This window comes from Mesoplodon bidens (assembly GCF_964165515.1).
Source record: "Mesoplodon bidens genome assembly, chromosome: 9".
NCBI classification, from domain to species: domain Eukaryota; kingdom Metazoa; phylum Chordata; class Mammalia; order Artiodactyla; family Ziphiidae; genus Mesoplodon; species Mesoplodon bidens.
Window position 1 is genome coordinate 100,280,239 of NC_138166.1, and position 22,389 is coordinate 100,302,627.

Consider the following 22,389-nt stretch of genomic DNA (forward strand, 5'->3'; position numbering starts at 1 on the left):
CTAATAAAAGTGATGGAACTGTCATCAGAAAAACATGCACACACACAATTTCAAAGTATTCGTGGAGCCCCTGTCCCACCTGTGATTCCCTGGGAGGCCCCTGAGGTTTTTACTGGTAAGGAAATTGAGCCCCAGAAAGAGAGTGTGGCTTGCCCCTGTCCACGTTAATTGGTGGTAGGGCCTGAGAGCGCACTATCAGAGGCCCAGTTTGTCTGGCTGTGACCTGGGACACACGGACCCCCCATCACACACACACACTCACACACACACACACACTCACACACACACACACACACACACACACGGAAGGGGATTGTTTCCAGGGAGAGCTGGCCTCTGAGGGGATTGCATGATGTGTAGGCAGGTCCAATCTGGTTCTGGGCAGCTGGTGCTCCAGGGCATGGGGCTGAGATAACACCTCCCCAGTGCCACGGGCCTCACGCTGGCTGTCTCAGGCTGCCTTGGACACACTGACCCCAGGCTGCAGTAGCAGCAGTGTGGGGCTGGGGAGGCCAGCCCCAGCCTCTGCTCACCTGCCACAGCATTGGCTCCCCAAAGCCTCACAGCCCCCAAAGGTGACCTGGGGGTCGCCATGCTGCTCCCTGCCCTCCTCTCTGGGACGGCATGGGCACTGGCTAATGGGTAAGCAGCCCACCCTGGGGCTCCTCGGACTAAGATCCTTCCCCTCCTGCCCCAGGCCCCAGACCCTCTGGGGCAGCCAGACTCCTTCCCGCACCCTCCTTCTCTCAGCCTCCTTAACTTAGCCTCCTCCTCAGCTAATTAACTCTCCACTGGGAGTGGGGTCACAGGATAGGGCCTCTCGGACAGATGGGGACAGTGGCCTCAGCTGTCGGTCCCCATCTATGGGCAGGCGGTGGTGTGAGCGGACAGAGACCATCCTGGTGGAGGAGGAAGTAACCCCCCGTCAGGAGGACCTGGTGCCCTGCACCAGCCTCCATCATTACCAGCGCTGGGGCTGGCGACTGGACTTGACCTGGAGTGGCCGTGCGGGGCTATGCCCCATCTACAAGTGAGTGACATGGAGCCTGGGCTAGCTGCCGAGCAGGAGAGAGCCGTGGGGTGACATCCTTAGAGTAGGGGAGGACTGAGCGGTGACCTGGAGAAGTGGTCATTTGGGAAGCAGGTCGTGGATGGGCTCCAGAGGGGCGGAGGCTGGGGGTGGGGGATGAGTGGGCACTTCCGTGGGCAGCGCAGGGAGAGACAAGATGCCTGCTCCGCGTGCCCACCCTTCAGTCCGCCTTTCCGAGATCATTCTCGCTTTGGAAATGGAGACCAAGAAGGGAAAATTACATGATAAAGCCTCTCAGAGAGTAGGTGACCAGATTGAATGTCCCAGGCCATTCCCAGGGATGGGGCTGAACACTAACATCTTCTTCCCTCCCCCTACCTGGTGGACCCAGGCCCCCGGAAAACAGGCCTGCTGCATGGAACCTGACGATGAGGGCTTGCTGCCCAGGCTGCGGTGGGGGGGGTGGCACCCACTGCACCCTGGGTAAGCGCCTGAGATTAGCCCAGATCCGGGGTTTCCTGGAGGTGGCAGGCTGCCTGTGGAGGGAAGTCCGGTCCAGGCTGCCTGGGGAGGGAAGTCCAGTCCAGGCTGCCTGGGGGGGGGGGGTAGTCCGGTCCAGGCTGCCTAGGGGGGGGGAGTCCGGTCCAGGCTGCCTGGGGGGGAAGTCCGGTCCAGGCTGCCTGCGGGGGGGAAGTCCGGTCCAGGCTGACTGGCTGGCTCTGCCCGTTCTCTCTTTCTACCCAGCACAGCCCTTGCTGAAGCCAGCCTTGAGGGCCACTGCTTTGCCACATGGCTGTGCCAGCCAAGGGCAGGCTCAGCTAACGCTTCTGTGGGAAACCTGGAGGAGTGCTGTGCCTGGCCTTGGGGACACAGCTGGCGGGATGGCCGCTCCCAGCCCTGGCACAGCTGCTCCAGCCACAAACTCCCCGGTGGGTCCACAGACCTCAGCCTGCGGGAAAGACACAGCCCTGGCCGTCACCTGCTCCCCCGACAGGCAGTTAGAATTCTTTTTTAAAAATTTTTATTTATTTATTTATTTATTTATGGCTGCGTTGGGTCTTCGTTGCTGCACGTGGGCTTTGTTTTTAGTTGCAGCGAGCGGGGGCTACTTTTCGTTGTGGTGCGCAGGCCTCTCACTGAGGTGGCTTCTCTTGTTGCAGAGCACGGGCTCTAGGCACGTGGGCTTCAGTAGTTGTGGCACGTGGGCTCAGTAGTTGTGGCTCGCGGGCTCTAGAGTGCAGGCTCAGTAGTTGTGGCACACGGGCTTAGTTGCTCTGTGGCATGTGGGATCTTCCCGGACCAGGACTTGAACCCGTGTCCCCTGCATTGGCAGGCGGATTCCTAACCACTGTGCCACCAGGCTGCAGCCCAGGATGTGTGCCATCAGCTGCTGGATGGTCCATGCAGACAATGCCATGCCCAGGTACGGGTGAGGGTGGAGATGGCATCAGGCACTGGAGGGGTGGGAAGGGGGAGTGCTGGGGAGGTGCCAAACGAGGCACCTGGTCCAGCCACCAAATTGCTTTGGGCCGTCGGTCAGGGCGCCCCCTCTGGGAGGCTCCTATACATTATCTCTAAGGTCCCTTGCAGTGTTCACCTGTTTGGTTATAAACCAGGGCGTTTTGGAAGCAAGAGTAGGGAGGCGCTGGTGAGTACTGGAGAAGGCTGGTTGGCTGAGGGGCTGCCCCGGTTCGGCAGGTGCCCCCTGCTGAGTACCACGAGGCCTGCGTCTTTGCCTACTGTGCTGCGGCCCCAGCGGGCAGTGGGCGGGAGGAGCGGCTGGAGGCCGCCTGCCCCACCTTGGCCAGCTATGCCCAGGATCGTGCGGCGCGGCGCATCCACGTGCGCTGGAGGAAGCCCGCCCGGCTTCTGCAGTAGGGCTCCCGCCTGTCCCTCGGTGCACAGCCTCTGGCCTCCCCACCCTGTGGAACTGGGAACTGACCGAGGGCCCTCACGTGGCTCCTGTTTCCTGAGGGGTCCGCCAACCCCTGAGCGCCCCTCTCGGGGGGCTGCCAAGGCCTGCTGGCTCTCCAGCGGCAGCCGGATCCGGCGGGAGGAGGGGAGCTCCTTGGGCCTCACAACCCACGCCTGTGTCCGCAGAGCGCCTGTGCCTGTGGGGCCGGCTGTGCTCGGACTGCGCCTCGGCCTGCCCGCCCAGCTGCTCGGCTGTGGGCGAGGGGGTGGGGCGAGGGGTCCTGCGGGGAAGAGTGCGTGAGCGGCTGCGAGTGCCCGCCCGGCCTCTTCTGGGACCGCGCCCTCTGCGTGCCTGCCGCCCGCCGGCCCTGCTACCACCGACGCCGGCGCTGCGACCCCGGTGACACCGTGCGCCAGCTGTGCAGCCCGCGGTGGGTCCGCGGGCCTTGCTGGCCTTTTCACTGGGGTTGGAGGCTCCCTGGTCCCCTCTGATCCCTCCCTTATGTTATCTCCTCAACCTGCCTCCCTTCTGGGGCCTCCCTCACAAGAGACCTGTGACCTCTCAAGGCATAAGTGACGGCCCTGCTTAAAAACCTAGCCAGTGACCTCCATCAGCTGACTTCTAGTGCTAACGGGGAGAAGGGGGTGTCGGGGAGGGAGGGACCAGGGTTTTGGGGGGGTGAGAGGGCGTCTCCAGCTCGGTCCCTCCCCCTCCAGCCCCTCCACTCCACCCCCCACCCCCCTCCACTCCACCCCCCACCCCCCCTCCACTCCACCCCCCACCCCCCCTCCACTCCACCCCCCACCCCCCCCTCCACTCCACCCCCCACCCCCCCACTCCGCCGTGGGGCCGATCCGGAGCGCGCTCTCCCGTCCCTCGCGCCCACAGCGATGGCCGGGTCGGCCGCTGGCTCTGCGCGCAGGCGCCGTGCCCCGCCGGGGGCGCGGTGGGCGGGGACGGGCATTACCTCACCTTCGATGGGCGGAGCTTCTCCTTCCGCGGCCGCGCGCGTCGCCGCTTCAGCCTGGTGCAGGTGTGGAGAGGACCAACTCCGGGTGCGGGGTGTCGTGCCAGAGCGGGGCCCTCGTAGTGGTGCTATGGGGGAGAAGGGACGGTAAGCAAACCACTAAATAAACAGAACACACAGTCGTCCACGGAAAAGCTGAGAGAGAAACGATTCTGGAGGGAAGATGGCAGCCGCAGACCCCCAAGCCTGCCCTTTGGGTTCTCGCCTCCTCCTTAGGTTCCTGTGAAAGTCCCGCTGTCATCGCCACCCCAGCCCAGGGGCACAAAACAAAACCCAACCTCACGGTCCTTTCTCACACACAGGACAGCTGGGCTTGTCACAGGCTACTTCCTGTAAAACAACCCCAGGGGAAATAAGGGCCCTCCTTCCTCCCGGCCCTCCCCCAATAAAGTTAGGTGACTTCCCAGCTCCAGGCCCAGGCCACCTTCTTACACACATAGACAGAAACAGGAGCTCGCACATGACATGCTTACACGTGTGCACATAGATTTAGCATGTGTGTGTGCACAGGCACACATAGAGATGAGCATACATACCCACAGGGAGGAGGGAGAGGGGACATGTTGCCCAAACATGCACACACACACACCTCCACATGCGGGTGCACGCGAGCATGCACACACACACACACACGTCACATATGCCAGCCCTTGGTGAGGGTTAAGCCCCTTACCTCACAGAGTCTGGCTGGCTGGCAGGAGGTCAGCGTACGTGCTGCGTGGAAGCTGCCCCCAGTGTGTGCCGTACGTGACCAGTAGAACAGGAGCTGCTCTCAGGGTCTGCCCCACCGCCACCATGTTCCTCACCATCGGCCCCAGGACTTCGTAAAGAGGCCGCTACCGACTGTACTGGAGCACGGGGACTGCAACGCTGGGAGCTGCCTCCACGCCATCTCGGTCTCCCTGGGGGACACCCACGTCCAGCTCAGGGACTCAGGTAGCCTCGGCTCTCAGGGTACCTACCTACCAGGCCCTCTGCTCCCAGCAGCCCTCTGGAGTGTGGCTCAGGCCCCAGGGGCCTCCTGTCATCTCTCCTCTCCCTGTGGACTTGGGCTCTGTCCAGCACCTCCCATCCACACCACCCTGTGGTTCCTGAGCCCAACTCTCCCGCCAGACTCCCTCAGCCAAAATCACTGCCTCAACTTCCCCCTCACTCTGCCATCTCTGAAGCAGACGTAAAGTCCTGTGGGAATCTTCCAAGGCATCTTCTGCCCCGTCCTGAGGGGAAAATACAATTCATATAGTTCTGGGGGATATGAAAGGCCTCTTGGGGTGAGCAAGGCAGGCAGGCCCCTCCCAGCTCTGGACAGCCAGGGCCCAGTCCCAGCCCCTCCTGCACACTGACTCCAAGGGCAAAGGCAAAGTGGGTGCTAAGGGTCACGTGGGGGTTGTAGGTGGGATGCGTGACCTCCCAGGGGTCACTCCAGTTCCCCTTGCTCAGGGTGGGCAGCCCACCATGACACAGGCCCTCCTCCCTCCTACCCCAGGTTCTTCCCCTTCTCACAGCCCCATCCTGCAATGTGCCCTCCCCCCACTGTCATCAGCCCAGCCCAGCCCTTTGGGGGTGGCCCCCTCACAGACCCCCCTATTGCAGGAGCAGTACTGGTGGACGGGCAGGATGTGGTCTTGCCCTGGAGCGGCCCTGGGGGCCTCAGCGTTGCTGCGCTGGCCTGGGGCCTGCGTCCTCTGGGGAGCGTCTGACCCTGCAGCCTACATCACCCTGGACGCCCGCCATGCCCTCCAGGTGTGCCAGAGGGCGGGTGAGTGGCTGGGCAAAGCCACAGAGGGCCTGGAACCAGCAGGATGACTTCCTGACTCCTGCTGGCGACGTGGAGACCAGCATTGCCCCCTTTGCTAGCAAGTTCCAAGTGGCAGGCGAGGGAAGGTGCCCCTCAGAGGACAGCGCCCCACTTTCCCACTGCAGCACCCACACTCAGCGTCACATTTTCACGGGGGCAGCCTGTGCCATCTTGCATGGCCCAGTCTTCCAGGTAGCCAGGTTGGGGGCACTCCTCCTGTTTGCACCTGTAAAATGGGGTCAATACCTGCCCTGCCCTCCTCCAGGGCTACTGGGAGGGCCCTGGTGCCGTGCCAGGGCTGCTGAGAACTGGGAGGTGGCAGTGGGGACCAGAGAAGACAGGGGAATCCGTGGGGGAGGAGCCGACCCCCTTCCTCATCTCCCTCCAAGGAGTGCCACGGTCTGGTGGACAGGGAGCGGTTCCACCTGCGCTGCTTGACAGCTGTGTGCAGCTGAACCCCCGGCAGGGACTGCCTGTGCCCCGTGCTCGCTGCCTATGCTCGGCACTGTGCCCAGGAGGGTGCGCTGCTTTCCTGGAGAGACCAGACCCTCTGCCATGAGTCTGCTCAGCCGGCCAGCCCCATCCCCAGGCTCTTTCTTCCAGCACCTTCTAAGAATGGCTCAGTGGGATCCAACAGCTTTGCAGCAGGGGAGGGTCCCCAGAAGGACCTCTGACCTCGGCAGTTTGCTGGGTTCGCCTTCTTTCAGAGACGTAGGGACTGTCGGGCCCGGAGGGGTGGGCAGAGCAGCAGTGGCAATGCCCCTGACCTGCATGCATCTCTGTGCCCAGCTGTCCTGTGTCCTGGTGGCCAGGAGTACCAGGAGTGTGCCCCAGTGTGCGGTCGGAACTGTGGGGAGACTGAAGGCTGTGGGGAGCTGGGCAGCTGTGTGCCCGGTTGTAATTGCCCCCTGGGGCTGCTTTGGGACCCTGAGGGCCAGTGTGTGCCCCCTGGCTCATGCCCCTGCCAGCTTGGGGCTCATCGCTATGCCCCTCGCAGTGCTACCATGAAGGACTGCAACCGCTGGTAAGAGCACACACCTGTGGGGGGAGGCAAAAAGCTTGGGGGTGAAGAGGTGGAGCTTAGAGAAAAGGGCCGGGGATGTAGCTCTGTGGGTTCCGGGCCGATGGCATGCACGTCAGAATGACAAAATGCTGCTAACTTCCCCTCAGTTGTGGAGCACTTTAGGACCTATAAAGCATTTTCCGTATATTACCTTATTTAATCTTACTTAAGTCTTACAATAACCTAGTAAAGTATGAAGAGGAAGAATTGTTCCCATTTTGCAGATGAGGAAACTGAGGCTTGGATAGGCTAAATAGCCTGCAGAGTCACATAGCTTGTTAATGATGAAGGACTAGAACCCCGATCTCTGAATTCCAGTTGAGTGTGGTCCAGAGGCTCTTCAATGGGTTAGGAAATAAAGGCAAGTTACAGACTTACAGGGGCTGTGCCAGATCCAGGCTTTGGTGGGTGAGAGTGAGACTTCAGTGAAGTCCTTTTCCTACCTGTGCTGGGAGTAGGGTTGTTCAATATCTCTGCCCCTCCCCAGAGCCCAGAGAATGGCCTCTCTTGGAGTTGGAGCAGGAAAGGGTGACAGTGTCTATCCCAGGTATGGCCAGGTGCTGGAAACAGTCCCACTTCCTGTGCTTGTGACACCTGGGGTTGGGGGTGAGACGCTCAGGTCTCCAGTGTCAGAGCTGGATTTTCCCTCAACGTTAGGGGCTCCAGACCTCTGGGATCCTGAGGCTCTCCCAGGGCGGGTCAGGGGCCTGGAAGTGAGTCTGGGTTTGGGCCTGGCCCTTACCTGCCTCCCCACCTCTGGCAGCATCTGCCAGGAGAGGGGCCTATGGAATTGCACTGCTCAACGCTGCACCCCACTGCAGGCATTCTGCCCCCGTGGGCTCGTCTCCGTCCCTGGTGCCTCCCTCCTCACCTGTGACAGCCCCAGTGCCCATGGCGCCTGCCCCCCCGGCAGCATGGGGGGCTGTCTGTCCCCCAGGAACCGTGCTGCTGGTAAGTCCTGGAGGGGGCTACCCTAACCAGAGCCCTGCCCTGCCCCCTGCCTGTGTGTAACTGGTGGTGGGGTGGGGGGATCAGGCAGTCCTCCAAGGAGCCCTTTGTCCCCGGCCTCTGCTCAGGATAAGGGCTGCATACCTCCCGAGCTCTGTCCCTGCCGTCACCGTGGGCAGTGGTACCCGCCCAACGCTGCAATCCAGGAGGGCTACAACATTTGGTATGCCCAGCCTGTGACCTGTAACCCTGTGACCTAGTGACCCCTGGCTAGGGGCTGGGGTGATGGTGGGTGGGATATCCAGACGGGCCTGGACAACGGGAGTCCTCAGCATCCCTCCAAACTGAGGGTCTGTCTGGAGTTGCTTGGAATCTGGACCGGCTGCCTCCCCTGGATACAGTTCCAGGTCTCTGTCTTCGTGAATCTGTCTCCCCTCTCCCCGTTGCCCACAGGGTGTGCCAGGGTCGGCAGTGGCGCTGCATGGGCCAGAGGTGCGATGGACGGTGCCAGGCATCAGGTGCCCCCCACTATGTGACATTTGATGGGCTGGCCCTCACCTTCCCCGGGGCCTGCAAGTATTTGCTGGTGCGAGAGGCCAGCGGCCGTTTCACAGTCTCTGCCCAGGACCTGCCCTGCGGGGCCAGCGGCCTCACCTGCACCAAGGTGCTGACCGTGCGGCTGCAGAGCACCGTTGTGCACGTGCTGAGAGGTGGCTGTGACATCGAAGGGAGACGTTGCCAGGGAGGGGCGCCCCAGGTGGCATCACAGCTCTGCATGGGTAGCTGAGGTCTGGGGTTCCCCGTGTCTCCCCACTGCTAGCCATCGGTGCAGTAGGGCTGGCGCCTCTTCTCTTGGCTGGGAATCATAATTCTGGAAGGCTCCATGAAATTAAAGCCCAGAGAGGTCTAATGACTAGCCCCAGGTCACACAGCTAGAGAAGCAAAGGAAAGGTTGGAGGGGAGGCTAGGAGGGCCTCGTGGGGATCTTGGAGCCCCTTTATCCCAAGGCTGAGCCTGAATGTCTCTCTTCCTCCACAGACCAGGCAGTGACAGTGAATGGGGTGAGTGTAATGCCCCCCAAGGTCTGTACGGGCTCCGGGCTGAGCCTGCGCCGTGCTGGCCTCTTCCTGCAGCTCACCACCTGCCTGGGCCTCACCTTGCTCTGGGATGGAGGGCAGCCCCCGCCCCCAGCCATCTGACCCCCACCCTGAAGCCCCCCACAAACTCTTCCTCCTTCTCATGTGTGGTCAGAGTCTCCAAATTATGTTTTCATAATTACATTTTTCTTCATTATGAAAGCAATACTTCCTCACCAAAGAAACAGTTTAAAAATACCAAGTTTTAGAAGAAATAAAAATAAATTTCCTAACATCCCACCACCCAAACCCAAGCAGTTGGCGATTTAGAAATAACCGTTACTGAGAAATCAAAGGAAATCAAAATAACCCCCATTGTGGGAAAAAGTCGCCTGCACTGAGGCCTCTGGGGCTGGTGGGTGTCACAGGCCGTCCTGGAGTCTGGAATCCTGCCCTTTGGAGAATTTCCCTACACCCCCCACCAACCTGGGTTTAGTTAGGAAAGTAGGCTCTCACTTCTTGCCCTTAGCCCCCCAAATGTAGGTCTCTTCTATCCCCACCAACCATCACCCCCGAAAGAGGGAGCCAGCGCCCCCTGGTGGGTGGTGGTACTTACCTGGGAAGGTCAAGCAGGCCCACATAACAGGCGCCTAGGTCTTCTCCCAGACCCCTGCCCTAAAGAAGGCTTCCGGGATCCTGTCTCCACAATCCTTCCCCCTGCTGCCCTCTCCGTCCAGGCACCCGGGTCCTGGTGCAGCTGTCCCCCGAGTTCCGCGGCCGGGCTGTGTGGAGACTTTGATGGAGACACCAGTAATGACCTTCAGAGCCACCAGGGAGTCCTGCCTGGAGCCCACAGCTGAACTGGCTGCCCACTCCTGGTGCCTCAGTCCTCTCTGCCCCGAGCCAGGGGACCTGCGGCACCCCTGCGCTGTGAGGATGGGCAGGAAAGGGGGAAGGGAGGAGGGGCAGCTGCGGAAACCCGGGGTGGGGGCGGTTCGAGAGGCTGGGTGCTGCGGAGGAGTCTGGCTGGTCCACCGTGGTGTGAATGCCCACTGGGCCAGCCGGGCCCGCGCCCGCTGCGGGGTGATGCTGCAGCCGCTCTTTGCCCGGTGCCATGCGGAGGTGCCCCCAGAGCAGCACTGCGAGTGGTGTGTGCATGACACCCGCGGGTGAGAGGAGCAGGCCTGGGGGAGGGCTGGGCCCGAGCGCTCCCTCCCTCAGATGTGATTCAGGGGGCGACTGTGAGTGTCTCTGCTCGGCCATCGCCACCTAAGCAGCCGAGTGTTCCTGGCACGGGATCCATGTGCACTGGTGCAGCCAGGAGCTCTGCCGTGAGTGTGCCCCGCCCTGGGTCCCGGATGCCCAATCCCACCACGCGTTCAGCTCCTAGGATACTTCTCCTAGCCTGAGAGCCAGCCATTCATTCATTCAAGGGCGAATACGTGTGGAGTGCCTACTGTGCGCCAGACACTTCCCTAGATGAACAAAACACGATGAAATTGCGGCTCTGTGGAGCGTGCACGTTGCAAATGGCCTTGGAGAGGCTTGGCAAGAGTCTACGCCACGCCCCCCCCCCCGTGCCCTCCCTGAGCGTCGCCTCAGGCTGGCTCGCCTGCTACTATTGCATCCTGGTGCCCTTGCACCTCAGGGACCCAAGCCTCTCTCCTCTCCACCCAGCTCTGCAGTGTGAAGGGGGCCAGGGGTATGAGGCCTGTGGCCCCAGCATCCTCCCGCCACCTGCCATGACCACGGTCCTGAGCCTGGGTGGCACCGCCAGGCCGTTGCCCGTGTGGAGGGCTGCTTCTGTCCTGACGGGACTCTGCTGCACTGTGTGTAGGGTCAGAGTGGGCAGAGGGGAGGGGCCCACAAGGCATGGTGACAGGGCTGGCACAGAGGGCTCCCGCGCCCCTTTTGTCGGAGCCCTGCCCTCTGTGATCTCAGGAGGAGTCTGCCTCAAGCCGGCTTCCTGCCCCTGCGAGTGGCGAGGCAGCTTCTTCCTCCCGGGCACCGTACTGCAGAAAGACTGTGGCAACTGGTGAGTGGCACGCCTCGGAGGGAGCTCTGTACCCTGGGCTGGCTGAGCCCAGTGCTGCAGCTGATCCCAGGACACTGTGTCCTCAGCACGTGCCAGGAAAGTCAGTGGCTTTGTGGGGATGACGGTAGCCGCGGTGAGGAGCCGGTGCCTGGCTGTGCGGAGGGAGAGGCCCCATGCCAGGAGGGCGGGCACTCTGTGCCCCACGGGTGGCTTTGTGACTACCAGGATGACTGTGGTGATGGCTCAGACGAGCAGGGTGAGTGTCCCGGGTGGCAGTGGCCGAGTGGCGGGTTAGTCCTTGAAAGTGTAACGGAAGCATGCGTCCTAGGGTGGCTTCCTAAGCTGCTGCTCCTGTTAGCAGCAGCTGCGATTTGTGGGCAGGGCTATTCTGGTTTCTGGGTTTGGAGGCTTTCTGGGACCCTTTGTCGGCTTCCTCAGCCTGCCTGCCCTCCCCACACCAGGCTGTGCCACCCCAGGCCGTGGGGAGGGGCAGATGTCTTGCAGCTCCGGCCACTGCCTGCCCCTGGCCCTGATCTGTGATGGGCAGGACGACTGTGGAGACCGGACGGATGAGCAGGGCTGGCTGCCCGTGCCCCCAGGACTCACTGGCCTGCGCTAACGGGCACTGCCTGCCCCCTGCCCTGCTCTGCGATGGGCACCCTGACTGTCCGGATGCTGCTGACGAGGATTCCTGTTGGGGTGAGCGGTCCCTACCCCGGACTCCAGCCCACCAGGCGTCCCCTTCCGAGAGACCCATCTTGTGGGTCCCCAGCTGCCTGCCTCCCCTCCTTCACCAGTCCAGCTTCCAGCTGAGAAATGGGCACCTGTGGGTGTGTGAGTGAGGGCACCCCAAACAGTGAGGAGAAGGGGCAGTGCCCTGGGACCAGCGCCTTTCTCTGGCTACAGGGCAAGTGAACTGCACCCCTGGGGAGGTGTCCTGCATCGATGGTGCCTGCGTGGGGACCATCCACCTGTGTGATGGAATCTGGGACTGCCCAGAGGGAGCCGACGAGGGGCCTGGGCACTGCCCACTCCCCCGGCTGGTGCCTTGCCTGGCCCCTCCGCTGTCTCCAGGGAGACTGCACCTACTCCCCGGGCCAGCGTCAGCCCCGGTGAGTCTCCTGGAGGGAAGGGGGTGAGAAAATGGGGTCGGAGGCCTGGAAGGGAGGGGACAGCGCCTCGGAGGGAGGCCTTGGGGCAGATGCTGGGGGTGGGAAGGAGCAGGTCCCAGGCTCAGCCTCCTGGAGACACCGGAAGTGAAGAGCGTTTGCGGGGGACTGAAAAGGTCCAGACTTTATTCCCAGAAGTTCAAGGCCCCCCTCTAAACCGACTGGCGTCTAACGGGAATTCTTGGATGCGGCGGGAGAGCTTTTGGAAAACCAGTAGGGCAGCAAAAAGCGGGAGCGGCTGGACTTGGGGAGGGCCGGGCGCAGGTAGGGGGCCGGAAGGGCCTGGAGGGGGAGCGGAGCCGGAGGCGGTGGAAGGGCCCGGCGGCCTGCAGGCATCCATCCCCGGGCGCCCCGCCGGGGTGGAGCGCGGAAGCCCCCGCAGCGCCGCCCTGCGGCCTCTTCGCGAGCGGCGGCAGCGGCGTGTGCGCCCCGCGGGGCTGGCGCTGCGACGGCGAGGAGGACCACGAGGACGGCCGCGACCGGTCCTGCGCGCCGCACCTCCCTCCCTGCGCCCGCGGCCCGCTATGTGTGGCCCCCGCGCAGCTGTGCGACGGCGCCGCATACTGTCCCCACGGCTCGGACGGGGACCCCAGCGCCTGCGGTGAGCGCCCGGCCGGCTCGGCCGCGCGCCCAGCGGGCGGGGCGCCCTCTCCTCCCGCCCCCACCCGACGGGCCTCCGCCCCCTGCGGTTCGGGGTGGCGCTCGCTAGCGAGCGACTTGGGTCTGGGGGCCGCCGAGTATGAGCGAGTTTTGTCCGCCTTGAATCTTTTCCCGGAAACTCTCTTTGAACACACTTGCGCGGCCGCCCAACCCGGCGGAGAGAAGAAAGGGCTTTTGTCTTTGCCCACATTTGGACTGGATGCATTAGAGGGTGGGCAGTGAGTGGCTCTGCCGCGGGGGGGGGAGCAGTTTGCGGGGCTCCCCCCAGCTTCCCCCTACGAGGCCTGGGGGTCCCCTCTGTGTCCCCGCAAGTCACACCTTCACGGCCTGGCCACCTGGTGGCGGCTGGGCGCTGTCCACAGGCCCCCTCTCCTCCCCCGTGGCCTGCCCCTCCTGGACCCCTCACAAAGGTGTCTGAGCCAGGCTGTGTCCCCTGAGGGTTTTACCTCATACCCCCAGCCCGTGCCTTCGGCTCCCCCGCCCTCCTCTGCAGGCTCCTGCCCCCCTGCGGCAGCCTCTTCCCCTGTGGCTTGGCTCCCCAGCTGTGCCTGAACCCTGAGCGGCTCTGCGATGGGCTCCCCGACTGCCCGCAGGGCGAGGATGAGCTGGGCTCTGGTAGGCACACTGTTCCCCTGATGGAGGCCACGGCTGGCAGGGGCCTGGGAGGTGACCCTCACTCCCACCTGTTTTCTCTCCTCTTCCCCTCAGAGGGGCTGCCAGTCCCAGGAGGCCCCAACAGGACAGGGCTTCCCGGCCCAGAATACTCCTACCCGGATGGCCTCTGCCTCGGTTTCCAGCTGGTGAGGGTGGGGAATGGTTGGTGCAGAAGGCAGAGCCACTGTGCCCCCAAAGCGAAAGTCACCCTGACCCCATTCCCTCCCCAGGTGTGCGATGGGCAGCCTGACTGAATTGGCGGGGGAGGCAGGGCCCTCCCGGGAAGAGCAGCGCTGTGAGGCCTGGGGCCCCTGGAGCCCATGGGCGCCGTGCAGCCAGATGTGTGGGCCCGGGGTGCAGGGCTGCAGCCGCCGCCGCTCCCCACCCAGTCTCCCAGTGCTGCGGCACTGCCCGGGCCCCGAGCACCAGACTCAGGCCTGCTTCACGGCCGCCTGCCCAGGTGAGGGGTCCCGGGCACCAGGAGGCCAGTGGGGTGGGCGGGGCCTACAGAGAGCCGGCGGGAGGAAGGCACTGGTCCCCGGCCCAACCTCACGGCCTGCCGCCCCACTGGTCGGCCCTTCCTCCTCACAGTGGATGGTGAATGGACCTCCTGGTCTCCCTGGTCCCCGTGCTCTGAGCCATGCAGGGGCACCATGACCCGGCAGCGGCATATCTCAAAAGTAGATCACGGGGCTTCCCTGGTGGCGCAGTGGTTGAGAATCTGCCTGCTAATGCAGGGGACACGGGTTCGAGCCCTGGTCTGGGAGGATCCCACATGCCGCGGAGCAACTAGGCCCGTGAGCCACAACTACTGAGCCTGCACGTCTGGAGCCTGTGCTCCGCAAAAAGAGAGGCCTCGATAGTGAGAGGCCCGCACACTGCAATGAAGAGTGGCCCCCGCTTGCCACAACTGGCACAGAAACGAAGACCCAACACAGCAAAAATAAATAAATAAGTTAGTAAACTCCTACCCCCAACATCTTCTAAAAAAAAAAAAAAGGTAGATCACTGTGCTCAAAGCCTAGTCTTCCAATCAAGAGGAGAGAGATCAAGCATTAACCAGTCATAGGAAGGGGCACTCCAGAGGGTACCCATCAGGAAGGGATACCTGGGGGAGTGAACTGTTCTTCTAGACACTCTGACTTCTCTCTGGACACTCCAAGAGCTGTTGTCAAAGAGAGAGACTGTGTGAGATCGCGTGTGGACCAAAGACCCCGTGATCTCACCTGCATATAGTAGAGGGAAGCCTGCGCTGGGTGCAGGAGGCATCAGGAGGAAGGGGAGGCCAGAGCCTTGCTCAGCAAGTTCTGTTCTGCGCTTGGCTTGGGGTTGAGGGGGCTCGGTTTATCATCCTCGGTTTATCAGCCAGAATCACTTGTGTGGCTCTCTTCCCTTCCCCACCCCTGGCACGGGCACCGAGCACTGTGCCCTTCCCGGTGCCCACCACGGCCCTGCCTGGGCTGCCGGCCTCCAGAGGCCTCTGCTCACAGAGTCAGCTGAGCTGCAGCAGCCGGGAGTGTCTGCCAGCCAAGCAGTGCTGTGACCTGCGGCCCGACTGCCAGGACGGCTCGGACGAGGACGGCTGTGGTATGTGCCGGGCTGCGGGGGACACCCCGAGGACCCTGCTCCCGGGTGAGCACCCTCTGAACCCGGCCCACCCGTCCTTGCAGTGGACTGTGGGCTGGCGCCCTGGTCTGGCTGGAGCAGCTGCAGCCGTAGCTGTGGCCTGGGCCTCGCCTTCCAGCGCCGGGAGTTGCTGTGGCCTCCCCTGCCTCGGGGCAGCTGCCTGCCCAGGTAACAGGTATCCCCTCCCAAGCCTCCCCAGCCCCCCAGGTGAGACACCTGCACCGGGGAAGTGCCCTTGCTGTCCTTTGAGACCCGTGTCCAGGCTCCGGGACTCTAGGAGGACAGCCCCCCATGACGTCCCAGCCTCGCACCTCCCGAAGGCCTTGTCTGAAGCCCCAGCCCTGCCCTCTTCCTGCCTGAGTGTGGGAACTGGAGCAGCGGCCGGTCCTCCTCAGAGCGAGGGTGTAAACAGGCTGCGCCCCTGGTCCTGGGCTCTGAGCTGGAGGCCCTGCAGCGCTTTCGTTCTGTGGATCTGAGGCGGGGGCCCCCACCCTGCCTCTCCTTCCATCCAGGGTTTCCCACCCAGGGTCTCTTCCGCCCCACAGCTGGCCTTCTATCTGCTGCTACGCGGCCGCCCTGCCCCAGGATTCCCGCCATCCTAGACCCTTTCCAGGGACCAGAGCCCTAGAGATCTTTCCACAGGTCACCGCCACCTAGGGGAGGTTTCCTGGGACAGGAAGGGAAGCTGTGGAGTCCCCGGGTGCTGCCCTAAGCCACCCCGCTGGCCACTGCCCAGGCTCCTCTCTGCCCCTTGGCCCTGCTCCCTCTAGCACGGTCGCACCTCCTTGGGCTCACCTGGTCCCCCGCGGTGGCCGGGGCGTGGGCCGTGTGGGAGGCCTGGGGGCCCTGCAGCGTCTCTGGTGGGGGAGGCCATCGGAGTCGCCGGAGGAGCTGTGTGGACCCCCCGCCCGAGAATGGTGGTGCCCCCTGCCCTGGGGCCTCCCAAGAGAGGGCACCCTGTGGCTTGCAGCCCTGCACAGGTGGCACAGGTAAGGGAGCTGGGCTGGGGTGGGCGCATCCAAGGGGGAAGCCCTGTAGGGGTGAGGCTGGCCTCCCACTGCCCACCCTACCGGGTGCCCATCCCCCCCCCACAGACTCCGGGCTGGGCCGTGTGCGTGCGAGTGCTGAGCTGTGCCAGATGGGGCTGGTGCCCCCGTGCCCACCTTCCTGCCTGGATCCCGAGGCCAACAGAAGCTGCGGCGGGCCCAGCAAGCAGGGGTGCTGTGGGCAGAGCACTCGGGGGAGTGTGGGGCGTCCGCCTCCCCTTCCAACTCCCCGACCCCGGATGCCGCTGCCCCCCGGGCTCCTCCTCCAGGACTCGGGCTGGCTGGGCGAAGCAGCGGGGGGTGCCCTTCCTCCTGGACGACTGCAGCCGATGGTCAGGGCCTCCGCCCCGTGGGGAGGGCCCGGGTCAGGGGACGCTCCCCTTCCCCTCCCCGTCCCTCCCCAGTCCTGACCCCTTGCCTAGGCTTCTCCCCGCCTGCAGTGTGTGTGGGAAGGAGGCTCTGCTGTGTGAACCAGGGGGCTGCCCCGTGGCCTGCAGCTGGTCAGCCTGGCCCTCCTGGGGTCCCTGCGACCACTCCTGTGGCTCTGGCCTGAGGGCCAGGTTCAGGCGTGCAGGACAGAGCCAGCGAGGGAGAGGAAGGGAAATGGGAGAGGGAAGGGGACGGGTGTGGAGGGGGGAGAGCTGAGGGGAGAGGGTGGTGGCTGGAGGATGCAGGCTGATGGAGGCGGGGCTGAGGAGTAGGGAGAGCAGGGCAGGTGCCCAGGCTGCCGCTCTCCTCAGGTCTCCCTCCAGCCCTCCGGCCGCTTCTGGGGACCCGTGTGAAGGCGAGAGGCAGGAGCTGCCAGCGTGCAGGGCAGGTGTGCACGCAGCAGCCCACCAGCCCTGCCGGCGCCCACCTCCCTCCTCCAGACCCCCACCCTGAGCATGGCCTGCTGATCTCTCTGCCTGGGTGGTCAGCAAAGCCCATCCGGGAGGTGGCCCTGGAGCTGGCCTCGACGTGTGGAGCTTTGTGGGGGGAAGACTCGAGGGCCTGGACCCAGGCTGGCCTGGGGGGCGCAGGGTGTCTGAGAGCAAGGTGTGGGCATGAGGCTAAGCGGGGGCCTGGAGGGGGCCGGTCAGAAGCTCTTAGGGGCCAGGACTGTTGTTCTCTTTCCGCTGCTGGGGCCGCTCAGGCAGAGCCGTCCCAGCAGAGGTCTCTGCGTCCCACTGGTGCGCAGGGCGACGGGGCAGCGGGCAGAGCAGGGGAGTTGGGGTGCAGGCGTGGGTCCACGGGGGGTCTGGGCCAGGCTCTTGCAGCAGGAGAAGGAAGAAGGGGCCGGTGGAGAAGGGCGGCTGGGTGTCTGAGGGGACTCTTGGGTTTCCACACTGAGGCTGAACGAAGGCCAGTTGTTTAGAAGGCTCTGGAAGTTTTGATCTGGGAGAAAATGTGAGGATGGGTAGTGGACATGTCAAGGTGCCAGCCAGGTCCACTGACAGAGGTGGGGCCCCAGTGAACCAGATTCAGCGAAGGCTCTGCTCCAAGAGAGAGATCTGGGCTGACGGTGGAGGTTCCCGAGGGGCAGAGGCCACACTCATCCTCATGAGCCCTTCTGTCGCCCCCATAGCTTCTCGGAGCTCACCCAGGTCCCCCGAGCCGCCCCGCCCTGCAGGGCCCCATGCAGTGTCCTTCCCTTCTCCCTGCAGGGGCGCTGGACTGGACACCCTGGGGTCCCCGGTCCATCTGCTCCCGGAGCTCCCTCGTCCCTGGAGGGGGGCCCAGGCTGGCGCAGCCATTCCTGGCTCTGCCCCAACCCTGGGGACACGTCCTGCCCAGGAGAGGCCACCCAGGAGGAGCCCTGCAGCCCCGCTGTGCGCCCAGATGTGGCTCCCTCTGTCCCTGGTGTGTCTGGGGCCCTCGGGTGGAGTGAGCAGCCACTGAAGAGAATGACCCTTCGGGAGGGGCGGGGGCAAGCCTAGCTATTGTCCAGAAGCTTCTCCCGGCGCCCTGTCACAGCCCCAGGAAGCCCAGCAGGAGATGAACAGGGTGGGCCTGGCCTGAGGGAGTGCTGGGGGCCTCGCTGGAGGAGTGGACGTTGGTGGGGCCGAAGCTGCAGTCAGGACCCTGCACGGTGCCAGCCCACACAGCGCCAGACCCTCGCACGGCCATCCTCGGCCCCCTCTTCCCTGCGTCCCTCACGGCCGACTCCACTCTTCCTGGCAGCACCCGGCGTCTGGGGTCTGTGGGCCGCCTGGTCCACCTGCTCAGCGCCCTGCGGTGCAGGCGTCCAGACACGCGGGCACAGCTGCTCTGCCTCGGCTCCTGGGGACCCCGGGTGCCAGGGACCCCACAGCCAGACCAGGGACTGCAGCACGCAGCCCTGCACAGGTGCCGGTCCCCTCCCATCCTCCCACCAGGCACGTCCCGCCGGCCCCTGGGGGTTTGACCTTTCGCCACCTACCTGTGCAAGGCACCGAGCCCTGCCTCCAGGACAGGCCACGCCTTGAGCTAAGAGAGACTTTGCCCGATTTCCTGGGTCTCCTCCAGCCTCCAGCCACCGTGGACCAGGCAGGGCTATGCCCTGAGGGAGGAGGCTTCACCGACTCTCAGTCCCTCTGACTGACCGCCACCTGTCCCCTGCGTGCAGGTGCCCCTCCGCCCTCCACCTCCCTGCCCTTCCCACCTGCCCCTGCCGAGACCCGCTCTGTCTTCCCGTCCAGCCCAGTGCCCAGGCGACATGGTGTTCTGCTCAGCTGAGCAGTGCCACCAGGAGGGGGGCCCACGCCCTCGGCTGTGCCTGGTGCAGGGCCCTGGGGTGGAGTGCACCAGCGTCTGCACCCCTGGCTGCGCCTGTCCCCCTGGCCTCTTCCTGCATGACGCCAGCTGCCTGTCCCTGAGTCAGTGCCCCTGCCAGCTGCGCCGGGCAGCTCTATGCACCTGGAGCAGTGGCCCGGCTGGACTCCTGCAATTACTGGTGGGTACCAGCGTCGGGATGGGGGTGGGGCTTGGTGGCTCCAGAGGTGGACGGATGTGGACTCCCACACACCAGGGAGCTCAGCATGCCTCTGTGTGGCCAGGCCTGGGCCCTGGGAATGCTGAAGTGAACTGGATGCTGCCAGGCCTGGAGGGGCAGGCGTCTGTAGGGACCTTCGTGCTCATTTGACTGATGGGGAGACTGTGGCTCAGCTGGGACAGGTGATTTATGATGGAACTAGAGCCTGGAGTGGGAGCGTTCTACGTTCTCCTTCCAGTTGCCTCTGTTTCTCTTTCCTGAGTGTAATTCACTTCCTGGGGTGCACTTGCTTTCTGCTCAGAAACCTTGAAGCACCCAACATTCAAAACTGATACCAGGATCTGCCAGTAGAGGGCGCGCTAACCCCGTTCCCTCTGTTTTTTTTTTCAATTTTCCGTTCTTTTTTCTTTCCTTTCAGCTCTTTCGTTTTATTTTCTGTCCCCTGGTCCTCCCCCAATTCCCTCCTTCATTCTTCCTCTCCCCCTGCCCCTTTCTCTTTTGCCTTTTCTCTCTTCGATTTTTTTTTCTGGTATGTCCACACATTTGACAAGTGGGTTTTAAAACATTTTTATTGGAGAAAACTAACAAGGAGGAAATACTCAAGAGAAGGATCCAGGAGACTCAAGCTAGTGTCCACTCCTTCTGAACAGATGAGGCACCCACCTCTTCCTCCACGCCCTGCCCTCACTTCTCATCCCCACACCACCCACGGCCCTGTCAACCCCTCCCTGTCACCCCGGGGACCCTGCTCCCTGAGCTCCCATGCAGCCCCGCGACCTTCCCAGCCGCGCCCGAAGCTGATGCCTCTCCCAGGTGGGACCCCGGGGGAGAAGTGAATGTGCCTAGGCTGAGCTGTCCATCTCTGTGTCCCAAGGGCCAGTGCCTGGTGTGTGTCCCCCAGGCAAGCAGTGGGTGGACTGTGCACAGGGCCCTGCTTCCTGTGCAGAGCTCAGTGCCCCGAGAGGGACTGACCAGCTCTGCCACCCTGGCTGCTGCTGCCCATCCGGACGCTCTTTCTGGTGAGTGTTCTCTGCCTGACCTCCTTGGGGCTTGGGTAGGGGTGGAGCCAAGGGTGGGGGTCTGGAGACGGGGGAAGCCTTGCAGGGTTGAGGACAGAACTCAGGGCGCGTGGCTTGGCTCCGCCAGCCCTGTGACCAGCACGTGACCCCGGGCGAGTGGCATTCGGGTATGAGCCTCTGTTTTCCTGTTTGTAAAATGGTGATTGGTCTGGAAATTCTTTCTTTCTTTCTTATTTATTTGTTTGTTTACTTGTTTATTTGTTTACTTATTTATTTATTTACTTACGTATGTATGTATGTATGTATGGCTGTGTTGCGTCTTTGTTTCTGTGCGAGGGCTTTCTCCAGTTGCGGCAAGTGGGGGCCCCTCCTCATCGCGGTGCGCGGGCCTCTCACTATCGCGGCCTCTCTTGTTGCGAAGCACAGGCTCCAGACGTGCAGGCTCAGTAGTTGTGGCTCACGGGCCTAGTCGCTCCGCGGCATGTGGGATCTTCCTGGACCGGGGCACGAACCCGCGTCCCCTGCATCGGCAGGCGGACTCTCAACCACTGCGCCACCAGGGAAGCCTGGTGGAAATTCTTTAAGATTCGTGCCTGCTTGCGTGCTCTGTCCTCCTACGTTATCACCAGTTATTTATCGAGCACGTACTGTAAGCTCAGTCCTGGGCTGGGCTACGCTGTGGGGAAGAGCAGGCTCTGCCCCCAAGGAGACTCCAGTCTGGGGAAAGCAGACCCAGAGCCCCTACAGTGAAGACAGACCCACGTGATACAGAGGAAGTGAGCTCTGCATGTTGCAGAGCACGTGATGCAGACTGGTGGGGATGGGGTCCAGGATGGTGGGCTTCCCGGAGGAGGTGGTCCAACTAGACTGTCAGAGAGCAGGGAGGTAGCCACTCCAGTTGGAGGGTGGTGGGAACCAGGGCTGGCAAATGCAGCGGGGGATGGTGGAGTTTGGACAAAAGCTCACGGGGCAGTGGGGAGGGCTTCCAGAGATGCTGCTGAAGCATGGGGCCTGGTAGGGACGGACTCCAGTGAGGGCTCAGGCTGTTCCACTAGCAGCTCTATGACCTCGGGCTGAGTAGTCTCATGCCTCAGTTTCTCTACTTGTAAAACTGGGGTAATAGTGTCCCTGGTCATGGGAGTCTGTGAGATGGTAAACTGCTTCCCAGGGCTGCTACTTTCAGGACATCTGACTTCGAATCGTGTGCTGGCGGATGGCTGCGGTTTTAAATTTGAGACCCTAGCAACTTCTGTTCAAACCCCGCGTGCATGTAGTTTCATCTGATTTTGTTTTGTTTCTTTTTACCTCGTTTTGTATGAACTGCACTTTTCATACTTTGTTAGTTGATTTCATGGGTTTGACAGTTCAGTCTTGTGTCCTGCAAGTGGAGACGGTCTTTTCTCCCAGAAATCGGGGGTCTGTGCCCTTCCCCACGGCCCCTGCACCTGATGGTGTGTGTTTCCCCGATGCTGGGAAGTGGGGAGAGACTGATGTTTGGAAGGAGGGTCCGTGGTGTTTGAGGGAGGGCGCCTGCCAAGTGGGCGCTGAGCTCTGATGGTGGGGGGCAGGTGGGGAGAGAGCAGGCCAGGCTGGAAACCGGAAGGTGATGGAGGGCTTTTGGTTTCAGAACAACGTGTGTGTGCCCACCCAGGACTGCCCCTCTGCCCGCGGGGGACGCTTCCACCCCCCAGGCAGTGCTGTGATTCGTCCATGTGAGAACTGGTGAGACCACCTCCCCCTGCAACGGCCCCAAGACCCCAAGGACCCCTCTGTCTCTCCTGAGCGGCAGGGGGTGTTGGCCTCCATGGGCCTCAGAGACACCCCTTCCTGCAGGCACAGCGACCAGCTCTCCGGGGCCAAGCCTGCTTGTGCCCCTCGCCCGTGCCCTCCCCTCCAGTCCCCCTCTTCCCTCCCGTCTCTATCTGCTGAGGCTGCCTCAGCTACACCGAAGACGGGGTGGCTTGAACACAGAGTTTGTCCTATCACAGTTCTGGAGTCTAGAAATCTAAGATCCCAGAGCCGGCAGGGCTGCTTCCTCCTCGGGGCTGTGAGCAAGCGTCTGTTCCAGCCCCCTTCCTCTTCTGGAGTTTGTGGGCAATTTCTGGTGTTCCTCAGCTTGCAGCTGCATCCCTCCAATCTGCCTTCTCCTCCTTGTGTTTTCACACCATCTCTTCTGTGTGCAACTATGTCCTAATTTCCCCTTTGTATAAGGACACCAGTCATATTGGATTAGGGTCACCCTAATGGCCCCATTTTAACTTGATTACCTCTGTAAAGACCCCCTCTCCAAGTCAGGTCACACTCTGCGGTCACATTCACATGTTAGGCCTCCGACATATGAATCTGAGGGGACACATTCAGCCTCTAACAGCG

At 62.9% G+C, this 22,389-nt stretch overlaps 1 protein-coding gene across 1 annotated transcript in view; it reads left to right on the forward strand.

The window, feature by feature from the left end:
* Positions 1 to 812: 812 nt before the first annotated feature.
* LOC308622334 (SCO-spondin-like) overlaps positions 813 to 22,389 on the forward strand; it is a gene marked incomplete at its 3' end in the record, with an annotated part of 63,706 nt that continues 42,129 nt past the window's right edge. The window contains 52 exon segments of the mRNA XM_081243682.1: positions 813 to 1,030; positions 1,775 to 2,027; positions 2,391 to 2,453; positions 2,729 to 2,852; positions 3,131 to 3,201; positions 3,203 to 3,375; positions 3,834 to 3,978; positions 4,791 to 4,908; positions 5,459 to 5,754; positions 5,756 to 5,962; positions 6,160 to 6,222; positions 6,226 to 6,325; positions 6,560 to 6,794; positions 7,597 to 7,758; positions 7,760 to 7,784; positions 7,910 to 8,004; positions 8,235 to 8,491; positions 8,820 to 8,954; positions 9,595 to 9,631; positions 9,633 to 9,696; positions 9,698 to 10,026; positions 10,079 to 10,127; positions 10,131 to 10,188; positions 10,535 to 10,584; positions 10,587 to 10,685; positions 10,801 to 10,892; positions 10,979 to 11,148; positions 11,354 to 11,469; positions 11,471 to 11,591; positions 11,799 to 12,004; positions 12,326 to 12,939; positions 13,215 to 13,336; positions 13,430 to 13,521; positions 13,606 to 13,625; positions 13,627 to 13,835; positions 13,967 to 14,154; positions 14,611 to 14,962; positions 15,046 to 15,169; positions 15,335 to 15,462; positions 15,715 to 15,990; positions 16,096 to 16,194; positions 16,196 to 16,690; positions 16,788 to 17,006; positions 17,691 to 17,755; positions 17,757 to 17,886; positions 18,001 to 18,372; positions 18,705 to 18,904; positions 18,906 to 18,962; positions 19,648 to 19,810; positions 19,872 to 20,016; positions 20,646 to 20,665; positions 21,585 to 21,738. Coding sequence (XP_081099808.1) covers positions 864 to 1,030; positions 1,775 to 2,027; positions 2,391 to 2,453; positions 2,729 to 2,852; positions 3,131 to 3,201; positions 3,203 to 3,375; positions 3,834 to 3,978; positions 4,791 to 4,908; positions 5,459 to 5,754; positions 5,756 to 5,962; positions 6,160 to 6,222; positions 6,226 to 6,325; positions 6,560 to 6,794; positions 7,597 to 7,758; positions 7,760 to 7,784; positions 7,910 to 8,004; positions 8,235 to 8,491; positions 8,820 to 8,954; positions 9,595 to 9,631; positions 9,633 to 9,696; positions 9,698 to 10,026; positions 10,079 to 10,127; positions 10,131 to 10,188; positions 10,535 to 10,584; positions 10,587 to 10,685; positions 10,801 to 10,892; positions 10,979 to 11,148; positions 11,354 to 11,469; positions 11,471 to 11,591; positions 11,799 to 12,004; positions 12,326 to 12,939; positions 13,215 to 13,336; positions 13,430 to 13,521; positions 13,606 to 13,625; positions 13,627 to 13,835; positions 13,967 to 14,154; positions 14,611 to 14,962; positions 15,046 to 15,169; positions 15,335 to 15,462; positions 15,715 to 15,990; positions 16,096 to 16,194; positions 16,196 to 16,690; positions 16,788 to 17,006; positions 17,691 to 17,755; positions 17,757 to 17,886; positions 18,001 to 18,372; positions 18,705 to 18,904; positions 18,906 to 18,962; positions 19,648 to 19,810; positions 19,872 to 20,016; positions 20,646 to 20,665; positions 21,585 to 21,738 — 8,324 coding nt within the window. The 5' untranslated portion in view covers positions 813 to 863.